Here is a 13215-nt window from a genome sequence, read left to right on the forward strand (position 1 = left end):
CAGCTATATATTTGAAAGAATCTGGGCACGTCGTGCTGGTCCAATGGTTAAGAATCTGCCTGCCAATGCAGGGGACATGGATTTGATCCCTGGAAGGGAAACTAAGATCCCATATGCTATGAAGCATCTAAGCCAATGCACCACAACTACTGAAGCTCCCACAACTTGGAGCCCACGTGCCATAGCTAGAGAATCTGTGCACTGCAACGAAAGATCCCACATGACACGACGAAGATTCTGCATGTTGCAACTAAGACCCAATGCAGCCACATAAATACTAAAAGAAGAAAGGATGCAGATCAAAGATAGAATATAACCACTTAACAAGAGAATGAATTTTTAATGAGATTTATAAGCAAGGGATGGGAGGAGGAAGAAAACAGAAATTAACAGCTTAAGCTTCATTATTTTTAATATTAATTTGCTCATACCCTATAGGACTTTGTGTGGAAAAAAGAATAAAAAAGATATAATCCTGGCACCAAGCCCTGTTGCATCAGAGAAATGAACAGATTTTGTGGATCATTGTAAAGATAAATGAATAAATAAACACAAGAATACCATTGTTTTATCTCTCAATGCTATTTTATTTAAAAGTTCACAATTAGAGCACTTGTAATAACACAAAAAGTTTAAAAGTGACAAAGGCTGCCCTGTAGAGAGGACTTTTCTTGTATGGAGAAGGAATAAGGACTTTGTGCTTAAAATGTGTAAAACTTAACATTGCATCAGGGGACTCAGTAGATGAACAGAATCTGTACTCTGAAGGGAATGAACATAACTTCCAAGTTATTCCAAAGTGGGCAGAAGGGAGGGGGATGGCAGAGATGGCATAAATCTGAAGATTTCACTTGGCTCAGGTTAAAAATCCAAAGAGAAACAAGAATAAAACCTCAGTGGTATCCACCATCTGCTGACATACTACAAAACACAAAATTGCAAACCAGTATCGTTTTAAGAAATCCATACTTTAAAGACCTCTGTTACACTCTCAATTTCAGCTCTGTGGGAGGGGATGATTATATTCCTGTATAAGCCAGAGAGAATGATTATTGAAAAGAAACAATACACAAGCATCATGATGGAGGAGTTCATAAATTAAATCCATATTTCATTTGAACCATTTTTAGAGTATTCTGCCTTGTTATATAAAAGTGTCCTGAGTATGGCAGATGCTGTTTAAAAATGACAATAGTGTCTGTAAAGGATATATAGAAAGAGTTCAGAAGACAGGGCAGCAATTTTTTCTACCTTGATCATCATTAATCATCACTATACAATGTTACCTGCAAAGAAACACATAGATAAACTTGGCCCACCAAAAATAAGGTATTAATAAGTGAAGGCTCTCGTGAAGAACAGTTACTTAGGGAGGACTCGCTAAGTAAAATTTTTTAAAAGGTGACTGACAACAATTTAATTGTGAAAGAAAAGACTATTAAGGCATACCTAAGTACACTGAAATAAAGTTTGATATCAATATTTTTTTCTAGGAAAGAAAGCTGCAAATCAGTTCCTTTAGATAAAAAGTGGCTTAGGTTGATTTAAGAATGGAGACAGGGTGTCTCTATTTCTCTACAGTTCTTTCCCAGCACTGTACTGCCTGTAGTGGAAGAGACTCTTGGAGTCCACATTGCGAGCTTTCTTCACAGCTTCAGCAAAAAGTTTGGTCACCTGAAAATATGAGGGTAGAAATCTTAGCAACACACATGAAATGAAAGTGAATATTCAATGAAGCAGGAGCAAAAAGTCACAGTCTGTTCCTGATTTTCAAAGGGGCATGGGATGAAAGACACAAATATTTTTATTTAATGGGGACTTTCTCCTATATCTCAGACCTCAACATGAATAAGCTTATTTCCCACCATTCACAGAAATTAAAACTGACTCGGGTGGGGGTGGGCGGGAAATGACCAGAAATTTATAGGGTCTTGACAAACAGTTCTCCATGTGATAAATTTGCTGGGTCATGTTCAAGTAGAAGAGAAGATGCCTTTGGTAATCATTTCCTATGGACTGGATAAGTGCTTGCACTATATCTGTATTTTCAGTTACCATTAACCTGTTGCTTTTATGCGGTGCCTTTCATTTAGACACAATGGAATAAAATTGCATATCTTTATTACATGCCACACCACACTTTTTATTTAGAGGATATCTATATGTGTAATGAGAGAACCACGGTTACCCATGGCTTCTGGTTATCTCAACTCCTTGATCACCAACTGTCTCAGGCCATGACCTACCATAATAGACCATTAATTTAGATTCTATTCAGAAATTCTTCTGCTTTCTGAAAGTTACAAGAAAGAGAGAAAAGAGATGCGTACTCTTAAGAGAGGCACAGAAATAAAAACCCTCGTGTGGACTATGTTTGAAGAAGAGAACATACCTGGAAATTAGTGAGGAGAGCAATTCCACTGTCAACAGCTGTCCTCCGAATCACATAATTATCGTGGACAAATTTAGTGTTGTTATTGGGGAGGTTAATCACCAGGTCAATGCTGCCATCTCTAATCAATCTGGAGAAATAAACAAAATAAATACAAGCTTGCAGGTGACAATGTATATTTTATAATTAGTTTTCAAACTACTAATGTAAATTACTCTCAAAACCATTCAAGTCAATGGCATACTGAGTTGACTGACACCTGTCCTCCTTTATTCCTAAGTAGATGTTCAAACTATACACATTCAGGGGCTATAATATTTTTATTCTGTTCTTGAGAGAATGCTGTTGAATGTCTAACTAATCAAATGGAAATATACATTTTATCTTTAAAATGCTACTGATAGCAAGAATTGGTAATTTGAGAGACTTATTTTACAAGGAGGTGGTTCTTCAGCATTGAAGGCCATTCCACTCCCCACCCCTCACACCCACTTCAGATCAACTTTACTTCACTGACTGCTTCCTAGTGTCTCAGCTGATGTTATGAAATACAGGTTGCCTGATTTTGAATTAAACCACTTCACATTCTGTTGCTGGGCTGTGATAAACATTAGGAGATATTTAAATGTCAAAAGCAGGAAGCAGTACTAATTCTTGTTTTACAAAGCCCTAAGAAGGGCCTCTGGACTTCCCTAGTAGCTCAGTAGTAAAGAACCACCTGCCAATGCAGGAGACACAAGACATGCAGGTTTGATCCCTGAGTCGGGAAGATCCCCTGGAGAAGGAAATAGCAACCCACTCCAGTAGTCTTGCCTGGAAAATCCCATGGACAGAGGAGCCTGGCGGGCTACAGTCCATGGGGTCACAAAGAGTCGTATGCAACTGATCGACTAAACCACGACAATAAAGAAAGGCTTCTAGCATCACTGGAATAATTTGTCTTCTTTTATTAATTTGATAATGATCTGTAGGTTACTTTCTTAAGAGCCCTAACAGATAGTATATCATATACTGTTTGTTAGTTAAGACTTAGCCATTCAGTAGGCTGTAACATCCTGGAGCAACTGAGAATTATCTCCTATGTACCTACACCACATAGTTCTGTATGTGTTAATGTATCAGTGTTCCTGAAGGCTCAGGTAGTGTGCTGAAATAAATGTCTTACAAAACCTAATGAAAAAATAGCCTAAAGCATAACAACCAACCTAATCAAAGAATGGCAAATCAGGTAATCTAATAGGTGACATTATCATATCTCTCCCCATGGTGCCCTTCAAGTAGCAAGTTCTCAATAAATTGACTGTTTCATTGATGCACAACTTCAGTGAAATGCAGCCGGCTAATCTTACACTTGATATACACATATATTCACAATGCAAGTTGACATAAAACACAAAGCGCTGCATTACTTTCTTTGGGCCCATGACTCTCATCACTGAGATCTTGGTTGCTGTCCGTCAAAGGAATGCACATTTACTTGGAAATATTTTGAAAGATGCTACATATCACCATGTACATATATGGCATTATGTGTTTCACAATAACAGCAAAGTTCATGAGAAAGGAGCTTTACTATCATGCACACATTTCCTCATTTTAAATTGGTTAACTAAAAAGACTTTTAGAAGACTTCCAATAGGGTAAGGTGATATATTTATGTCATGTGTGTGTGCATACTCAGTTGCTCAGTCGCATCCGACTCTGTGACCCCACGGACTATAGCCCGCCAGGCTCCTCTGTCCATGGGATTTTCCAGGCAAGAATACTGGATTGGGTTGCCGTCTCCTCTTCCAAGGGATCTTCCTCACCCAGGGATAGAACCCGTGTCTCTACGGCCTCTTGCACTGACAGGTGGATTCTTTGCCACTGAGCCACCTGGCAAACATCATATTTATATCATACTAGCTCCCAAAGCTAATTCTCCATCTATTTTGTTATCTCAGAATAACCTGCCCAGTTCTTACTTTCTGATGGGCGAGAGGCTGGGATTCTGTCCTTCTTGAGATGGCCATGCCACTGGGGTAGCAGGTACATTGTTGGCATTGAGCCAATCTGATGTGGCTTCCGTGGCAAAGAGCTGCATTTAAAATTTTTTAAAAAGTCAGTTACTGTATCAAGGAAAAGCTTTCATGGATCAAAGGGACCCATTAGGACACATGAGTCATTTAAAACATAGAGCAGGAAAAAATGGTGAATATGAGATGCAAAATGATGTCAGAAATAGAGATTAAGAGAATCTAGAGTTATAGGCATTTTAAATATTTTTAAAATATTTGCAATACAAAAAAATTAATAACCTCAACTGTAACTGCTTTTGTAGGAGAGAAAAAGAGTTATTGGTGACTGAAAATTCAGTTATCAGACCAATAAAGCCTCATGACCACAGGCCCACCCTGAGCCTTGGGACTCATTCTGTTTTACAGAACCAGGCTTTATGTGCAGATATTCATGGCAAAGAAGTTTTGCCTGTAACTGTTGGAAACTATGACTTCATATGGAAACAGGAAAAGGAAAAAGGGAAAATATATGGAAATGCATTGAAACTTTATCCCGGTTCTGTGTTAGGAAACCTCTAGGTTTTTAGCAGCAAATTTAGTAAGTTTGTGGTAATTGTGCTAAAACTTAAAACTAGTCTTTCTAATTAGTTTATTTCATTGAAGCTTTGAAACTATCAAGTTAGTCATAGTTTTCATATGGAGAGGTCATATCTTGCATGATTTTATTCCCCAATATTCTTCAATATTCTTTTTTTGTGGATAGATTGCTGACAGAAAACAATTAAGAAAAATAATATCACATACCTTGAAGCCTTCATTGTGTAATTGTTCAGCCACACCAAGGAATTGTGGACGGAATGATTGCTGAAATTAAAGGAATTTAACAAAATTCACTTTCTAGATACATGTTATTAATATAGTCATGCAATACAGCATTATGTCATGTCATAAAAGGAAATGTCATGTGTTGCCTGGTGCTTTATATTCAAAGATGACAAGTTTCATCCTCCTAGAGCGATTATAAACTCTTACTTATTTTCTCATATAGATGAAATTCCATCCACATTGTCTTGCTTTCTACTGTCTTACTTTTTACACCTAAAATTCCTTCACTCATTTAATCTATTGAGTGTCTGAGTATAGAGTCAGATTTACCTCTGGATTTACTTCTGGATGGATTGTTTTCCTGGTTAGAGAGAATTTAAAGTCATCTCTATTAGGTGCTCAATGCCACATCACCTTTTTGGATGTTCTGGCTTTCAACCTGTTCTAATTGCTGAATTCTAAGTTTAGACTGCACTTCAATTCCTAGGCCTTGACCTAGCAATTCATGCAAAGTTCTCTACAAGTCAATCATTTGGAACTCAGTTGGGCATTTACTCTAAAGCAAAGAGTGAAAGAATGGACTCCAGAGTCACTAAGCTGCATTTCACTCTGTCTTCACCACACAGTGCATTTGTATGAAAAGTCAACGTCTTTGAGCCTCCATTTCCTCATTTATAAAACAGTGACTCCGATATTAGTGTATCTGCTTCTTGATGGTCCACAATAAATTGTGTGACCTTGACCAACTTACTTAACCTCTCTGTGATACACTTTCCTCAACTGTTAAATAAGAATAATGGTACAGAGGATGAGATGGTTGGATGGCATCATCAACTCAATGGACATGAGTCTAAGTAAACTCTTGGAGATAGTGAAGGACAGGGAAGCCCAGCATACTGCAGTTCATGGGATTACAAAGAGTCAGACACAACTGAGCAACTGAACAACAACAAAATGTCATAGGGTCCCTGTGAGTATTCAATGAGTGAAGTCCTCCGTAAGTGTCAGTACAGTGATCCTGCTTGATCGCTCAGTTGTGTCCAATTCTTTGCAAACCCATGGAATGTAGCCCTCCAGGCCTCTCTGTCCATGGGATGCTCCAGGCAAGAATACTGGAGCAAATTGCCATTTCCTCCTCCAAGAGGATCTTCCCAACTCACGGATCGATCGAACCCGCATTTCCTCCATTGGCGGATGGATTATTTACCATTGAGCCACCTGGGAAGCCACCAATTTAGCACAATTTCTGGCTCAGTAATAGTTATCATTAAATCTTGTTATTATTAAAATAACTGTTTTTTCAGCCTCACAGAGGCTATATTCCTGTCCCTGCACTCTAGCTCTGAAGCCTGGGTTCCTCCACTGGCTGTGACACTTAGAACACAAACCAGTATCATCCTCACATATGTTTTCCTTCCCACCAGGCTCCTTAACATTCAATCTCGCTGTTAAGATATTTTCTCAGAATTGTGTGCTCTTCTGAAAACCCCAGCTGGACCCATTCAATTTCTGCATCCTGCCTTTCCTGGACTGTCTGTCACCATCAAGGTTCCTTAATTCTGAACACACTTCCTTCCTGTGGCCAAAAGCACATATTTGCAATAGAGTGATCAGGATGGAATAAAACAAGCTCAGTAGCCTACCCAATCGTCAGCTTCTGACCTTGACCCCATTAACATGAATATCTGAGTAATCTGGCTAAACAGAATATGCAAAATTGTACAAAGTTAAAAACATATCCATTCTGCCTCAAATGAGAAATTTTTCACCTTTTTTGAACTGTTTACAAAAGTTTGTAAACAAATGATATAATTTGGTTACTTTAGAAAATATTTTATAATCTATTAGAAATTATATTAGTAATGGTTGAGAAAAGTCATGGATATGATCTTATTTCAGTTTCAGAGAAACTAAGAATTGTGATAAAACATCCAGATCCTTGCACAATTTTGATAATGTTCAGCTCACAAAACTTCCTAATGCTTACTTGTAGAGGCTTTTTGAGAAAAGATCTAAATCCTAGGTAGAGACCCCAAGACTATGTTCAAATATAAAATTCTTTCAGAATCTGGCCCTCTCAATCCCAGAACTGCAGTTTTATGAGACAAAACTATTGGCAAATAGAAAAGATAAATGCAACAGGATGAATCTCAGCTACAGCAGGCTCAGGGGTTATTCATGACAACCTTCTAGAACACAAATTGTAACCATGCCCAAGGCAGTAGCTTTTCATTCCCATTTAGGATCCAACAGGAAGAAATGAGTTTAGATGCAAGAAGTTTGTGGCTAGATATAAAACTAAATAAGTATAAAATCAGACAGTAACTCAAGACATTAAGGTAATTTAATGAGTTTTGTGGCAGTCTCTTTAAGAATAGATTAGGCAGAAGATTAGGACAATCTTTTACTCATTTGATTCTGTTTAGAAAGCAAGGGACTGAATTAAATGGCATTTTAGGTTTTCTTTGTGTTTTAGACTTCTTGAAATATAGCAAATACATGTGAAATATTCTAAGTAAACCTCTGAATTTCATCAAGCACACCTAAAATGGAACATTACCTTGTGAACCTCTGCTAAACACACAACAGAACAAGGAAGCCTCAAAGCACACTAGAAGCTCACCATAAAGGTAACCAACAAACACTTGTTGACCTGTTGATACATTAGTCATGGACTATTCTCAATCTCTTACATTCCCCCCTAACAAAAAGTCACGAATAATATATGGCCATGTGATAACATAACATTGCATAGATTTTCTAAAATACCATTTCACAGGTATAATAGTTCTCAAGATGTGGCCTCCAGAGAATCAGCATCACCTGAGAATTTGCTTAAATGATGAAAACTTGGGCCTGACCCCTAGATCTATAGAATCAGGAACTCTGCGAGTGGGTCCCAGGGATCCACAGTTTAACAAACCCTCCAGTGATTCCGATGCACATTTACGTTTAGGAATAGGAAGGAAGAGGGGATAAGAGGACTACCCTTCATTCATTCTATAATTGAAGGTGAAGATGCATTAACCTTGGCCAAAGACACTATAGTAAGATTGAGGGAGGAGTACTAGACTATAATTTTTTTTCTTTGCCATTTTAAAGTAAAATAAGTCAGCAAGTCCTCTAAGACCTGCAGACACCAGTCAGAACCTCATTATGGAGCTGTTTCAGTGCTGTCCCCCAAGTGGAAAAGATAAATATTCGACATGACAGTATTGGCAGTTTCCAGCCAGGGAACTACTCTGCCTTCTGGTCTGGGGTGTTGGCGTTCATAGTCACATTATAAACTTCTATCAAACATGTATTGAACACTTGTGACACATAAAATAGCCTCTCTACAAAAAGAAATTACAGCTGTCAGCTTGCATCTGAGTAGCCCCAGATTTAATAGCTGAATGAAAATACCTGGGTAAGAAACCATTTGTTACTAAAGGTGAAAAGTACAAGCTGATTTATTTCCTGGAAAACATTTGTAAGAAAGAAAGTCCATTAAAAGTGAAAAAAAAAATATATATATATATATATATATATATATATATATATATATATCTCCTCCAATTATCATTTCACATTAATCCAAATTCTGGCTACAGAACTGAAAGTCAAGTTAAGATGGTATGATGTCTGTGGACTCTACAGGGATGTCAGGATTGACAACTCTATGGTTGTTCATAATGATTCTGTATAGAAGATAAAAGGTTATTCATGTCACTTGGAGTTGTCTTTTTCAAATAAAATGCTTGCTTTGTGTTTCTGAGCCACGCTGAAGCACAGATGTCAGGATGGGGGCTCTCTACGAGCATCACTGAATAGCCCAATCAGAGGGGGAAAATAGCAAGGGCTCTTGATCTGCTCTAGAGTAAATCATGTATTGTTGAAGAGTGTTCCAGAAAACTTCAAGACAAGGCGGATTGCCCACTCATGGAAACTAAAAATAAATCCTGATGGGATGAAAAGAAGCTGGAAATATTGCAGGAAAATCAAAGATGATTTTTTTGCCACATAAACCTATGTCATGCCTTTCTTATATCAGGATCTGTGCTTAAAAAGGCTCTCGGGAGACACACAGTGCCTGTAATAGTTAAGTTGACAAGAATCCTTTGATAAAACTTAAATCTTGATTTTTCCCCCTAAATCCTAGGTATGCAAGATTGATGTTATCAAAATATTTCAAATTTCCCAGGTAATTTGACCATAGGATTAATAGTGACTGGACAGAAACAGTCTATGTGCATAAAACAGTAGGATAAGAAAGAGAAGAGAAAGAAAAATTAGGAAAATAAATATAACCAACAAGTGGGTATATACACTCACATGCACATACACACACACAATCTATTAAATATTGAAAAGTGGTTGATACTTGCTAGTGATAAACTGCTACTTAAAATATGTGTTAAACAACCAACAATAAGAAAAAATATTTCCTGTATCAGAGTCACTTTTGCCTTTCCTCCATAGTTCTCTTTTCCCCCTAGTTTTCTCTTGCAACCTGTTGTGAAAATTTAGAGTTAAGTTATCTTCAATTAAATCCTTTACTCATAGCAGCAGCTGCCTCAGGATGGGGTGATGAAGAGAAAAGAAGGTCTTTTGAATGAGTTTATATGAATTCTTCTGGCTAAGTGAAATCATGTTAAGTAAGCTGATTTTTTAAGCACAGTGTATCCTGAAATGTAGATTTTAATTACTTTATTCACAGTTGCTATAAAGTTTAGGTTTATCCCATTCTAACTAAGATGCCCAGTGAGTTTTACCTATTAACTCTGATTAGCACATTCTATCGTACTGTTCAGTCAAATTTATGACTATACATTTAAAAAAAAAAAACTACAAATTAAAATCTTCCATATAGTAATGAAGAGATTATACATTGACTATTGGTGACGGCAGCTTTTCTTTGCTTGCCATGTAAAGTAGGTTAGAAAATGGTTCTTACTTATCTCTAGAGACTTAGAATCTTGATTAATTTTACCACAGCTGCAAGTATTTTATTAAATGTCAGTTTATTAAATATTTCCTTGAATATACTTTTAAGCTCTGTAATTAAAATACATATATATTTAAATTCCTGATGTTATGCGCGCATGCACAGGAAGAAAGTTGTTTGCAAAAATTCATGTAGCTGCTAGAACACTGATTTCTTTAAAAAAGAATAAGCTGAAAGGTAGAACATTGCTTTTAGAAGCCTTCTTTCTTCCCTATGAACTTCTTTCTTCCCCTACAAAGCAAAAATTCTGTTCACTGTTGCCAAAATCATACTACTACTTCATAGGGATCAAATTAATTTTCGCTTTACATTTCCCTGCAGCACTGGAACCAAACAAGGCACAATTTTATACATCACTGCCTTCTTAAAGTGGTATTTTAAAATGTTAGCACTATTATGATTAGTTGTGAGGATGGGGACTAAGGGCATGGTCTCCTCTGAATGCCCCCAGGTCTCACATTAAACTTTAAGCCATAACTGGAAGCTGGACAAATACTCTCATACTTGTGACTTAATAATACTTAATACCCATTATAGCGTGATGAGTCTCTCACATGGTGTGAGGTGTCTCTAAACTGCCATTAAACTTCACAATTGCGAGTCATCTTGTTAGCCTCTGTTCTAATGGTTCTCCATCGCCCTTCTGGCACCTTCATGAAGCAGAATCCCAAGTTACTCTTTGCAGAAACTTCTCCAAAGCCACCCATCCAGTCCAGAATCTGATTTGCTGATACTAAGGCACCCTAGTGCAACAGCATCTTAGTAATAACCCACTACTTGAAAATACCTGGTATTATTCTAAATATAATTTTATTGATGTGTACAGAACCGTGCAGGGTTCGACCTGATTGAACATATGGCATGGGTGATAGATAAGACCATCTATTGTTTTTATAGGCCCAGGGACTGCTAACCTCCAATAAAAGTGAATGATCAGTTGAGAAACATCTAGTATTTTTTAGAAAATTTATAAACGAATAGTTTGTATATTCTTGCAATAATTATTCCAAAGAGTAATAAGAGTTTCCTGGCTCTCATTTTGCCCTAAGATTTACATTTGACTTGCAATAATAAACCAATGATGTCCTTTTCATCGTATGAAGATATTCACTTACAATTACTACACCCTGATTTGACTTAGAAGGTTTACTAAGTAATAATATTTCAAGAACCTCCACAGTAATGGTACCTCATTGTGGTTTTGATTTGCATTTCTCTAATAATGAGTGATGTTGAGCATCTTTTCATGTGTTTGTTAGCCATCTGTATGTCTTCTTTGGAGAAATGTCTGTTTAGTTCTTTGGCCCATTTTTTGATTGGGTCATTTATTTTTCTGGAATTGAGCTGCAGGAGTTGCTTGTATATTTTTGAGATTAATCCTTTGTCTGTTTCTTCATTTGCTATTATTTTCTCCCAATCTGAGGGCTGTCTTTTCACCTTACTTACAGTTTCCTTTGTTGTGCAAAAGCTTTTAAGTTTCATTAGGTCCCATTTGTTTAGTTTTGCTTTTATTTCCAATATTCTGGGAGGTGGGTCATAGAGGATCTTGCTATGATTTATGTCAGAGAGTCTACAAGCAATAAATGCTGGAGAGGGTGTGGAGAAAAGGGAACCCTCTTACACTGTTGGTGGGAATGCAAACTAGTACAGCCGCTATGGAAAACAGTGTGGAGATTTCTTAAAAAACTGGAAATAGAACTGCCATATGACCCAGCAATCCCACTTCTGGGCATACACACTGAGGAAACCAGATCTGAAAGAGACACGTGCACCCCAATGTTCATCGCAGCACTGTTTATAATAGCCAGGACATGGCAGCAACCTAGATGCCCATCAGAAGATGAATGGATAAGGAAGCTGTGGTACATATACACCATGGAATATTACTCAGCCGTTAAAAAGAATTCATTTTAATCAGTCCTAATGAGATGGATGAAACTGGAGCCCCTTATACAGAGTGAAGTAAGCCAGAAAGATAAAGAACATTACAGCATACTAACACATATATATGGAATTTAGAAAGATGGTAATGATAACCCTATATGCAAAACAGAAAAAGAGACACAGAAATACAGAACAGACTTTTGAACTCTGTGGGAGAAGGTGAGGGTGGGATGTTTCAAAAGAACAGCATGTATACTATCTATGGTGAAACAGATCACCAGCCCAGGTGGGATGCATGAGACAAGTGCTCGGGCCTGGTGCACTGGGAAGACCCAGAGGAATTGGGTGGAGAGGGAGGTGGGAGGGGGGATCGGGATGGGGAATACGTGTAAAATCTATGGCTGATTCATATCAATGTATGACAAAACCCACTGAAATGTTGTGAAGTAATTAGCCTCCAACTAATAATAAAAAAAAATAAATAATTAAAAAATAAATTAAAAAAAAAAAAAAAAGAACCTCAACAGTACACTATGGGATGGGCTGACTTTCTTAAGCCCATTAGGCTACTGCTCTTTAAGAACTTTCAGTCATGGAGAACTTTAAATTATGTTAAGAACATTTCTCAAATAATGCCCATGTCTTCTTCAACTCTGAATCTTTGATATTTAGTAGAAAATGAAATGTGAATGAATGAATGTAATGAAGGCAGGAACAGAGATTTGGAGGGGGTAATATTCACTTCAGTTTGGGATATGTTGGTTTTGAGACATCCAGATGGAGGTATTCAGCAAACTGCTAGAAATAGAGGATGGCTGAGGATAAAGATTTAAAGACAATAGTTTTAAATGGGAGAGAGGATAGCCATGAATGAGCTGGCAAAGGGGAAAGTTAAGAGAAAATGCTAGACACAGACACAGAAAGAAACCGTGAGACCAACTTTATGAAAAGTTTATACGAAAAATTTATATGAAAAGGCTGAGAAGATAGTACTAAAAGCAAGCCAAGTAGAAAATATGTAACCAAGGGAAAGGACAGAGTCCTTTTAAAGGTACCCTAAATCCCATTCAGAATAAATATCCTTCACTAGAGCTTTCTTTCTTTCTTTTTTTTTTTTTTTTGTTTACTTA

At 37.2% G+C, this 13215-nt stretch overlaps 1 protein-coding gene across 1 annotated transcript in view; it reads right to left on the reverse strand.

Annotated features, from left to right (window-relative positions):
- Positions 1-566: 566 nt before the first annotated feature.
- Positions 567-13215, reverse strand: part of CPS1 (carbamoyl-phosphate synthase 1) — a 139887-nt gene continuing 127238 nt past the window's right edge. The window contains exons 35-38 of the mRNA XM_043445685.1: positions 5194-5253; positions 4357-4469; positions 2393-2522; positions 567-1674 (exon numbers count right to left, since the gene is read on the reverse strand). Of these exons, the coding sequence (XP_043301620.1) occupies positions 1576-1674; positions 2393-2522; positions 4357-4469; positions 5194-5253 (402 nt within the window). The 3' untranslated portion in view covers positions 567-1575. The remainder of the gene's footprint in view (positions 1675-2392; positions 2523-4356; positions 4470-5193; positions 5254-13215) is intronic.

Source organism: Cervus canadensis, chromosome 24, assembly GCF_019320065.1.
Source record: "Cervus canadensis isolate Bull #8, Minnesota chromosome 24, ASM1932006v1, whole genome shotgun sequence".
In the NCBI taxonomy this organism is placed as follows: domain Eukaryota; kingdom Metazoa; phylum Chordata; class Mammalia; order Artiodactyla; family Cervidae; genus Cervus; species Cervus canadensis.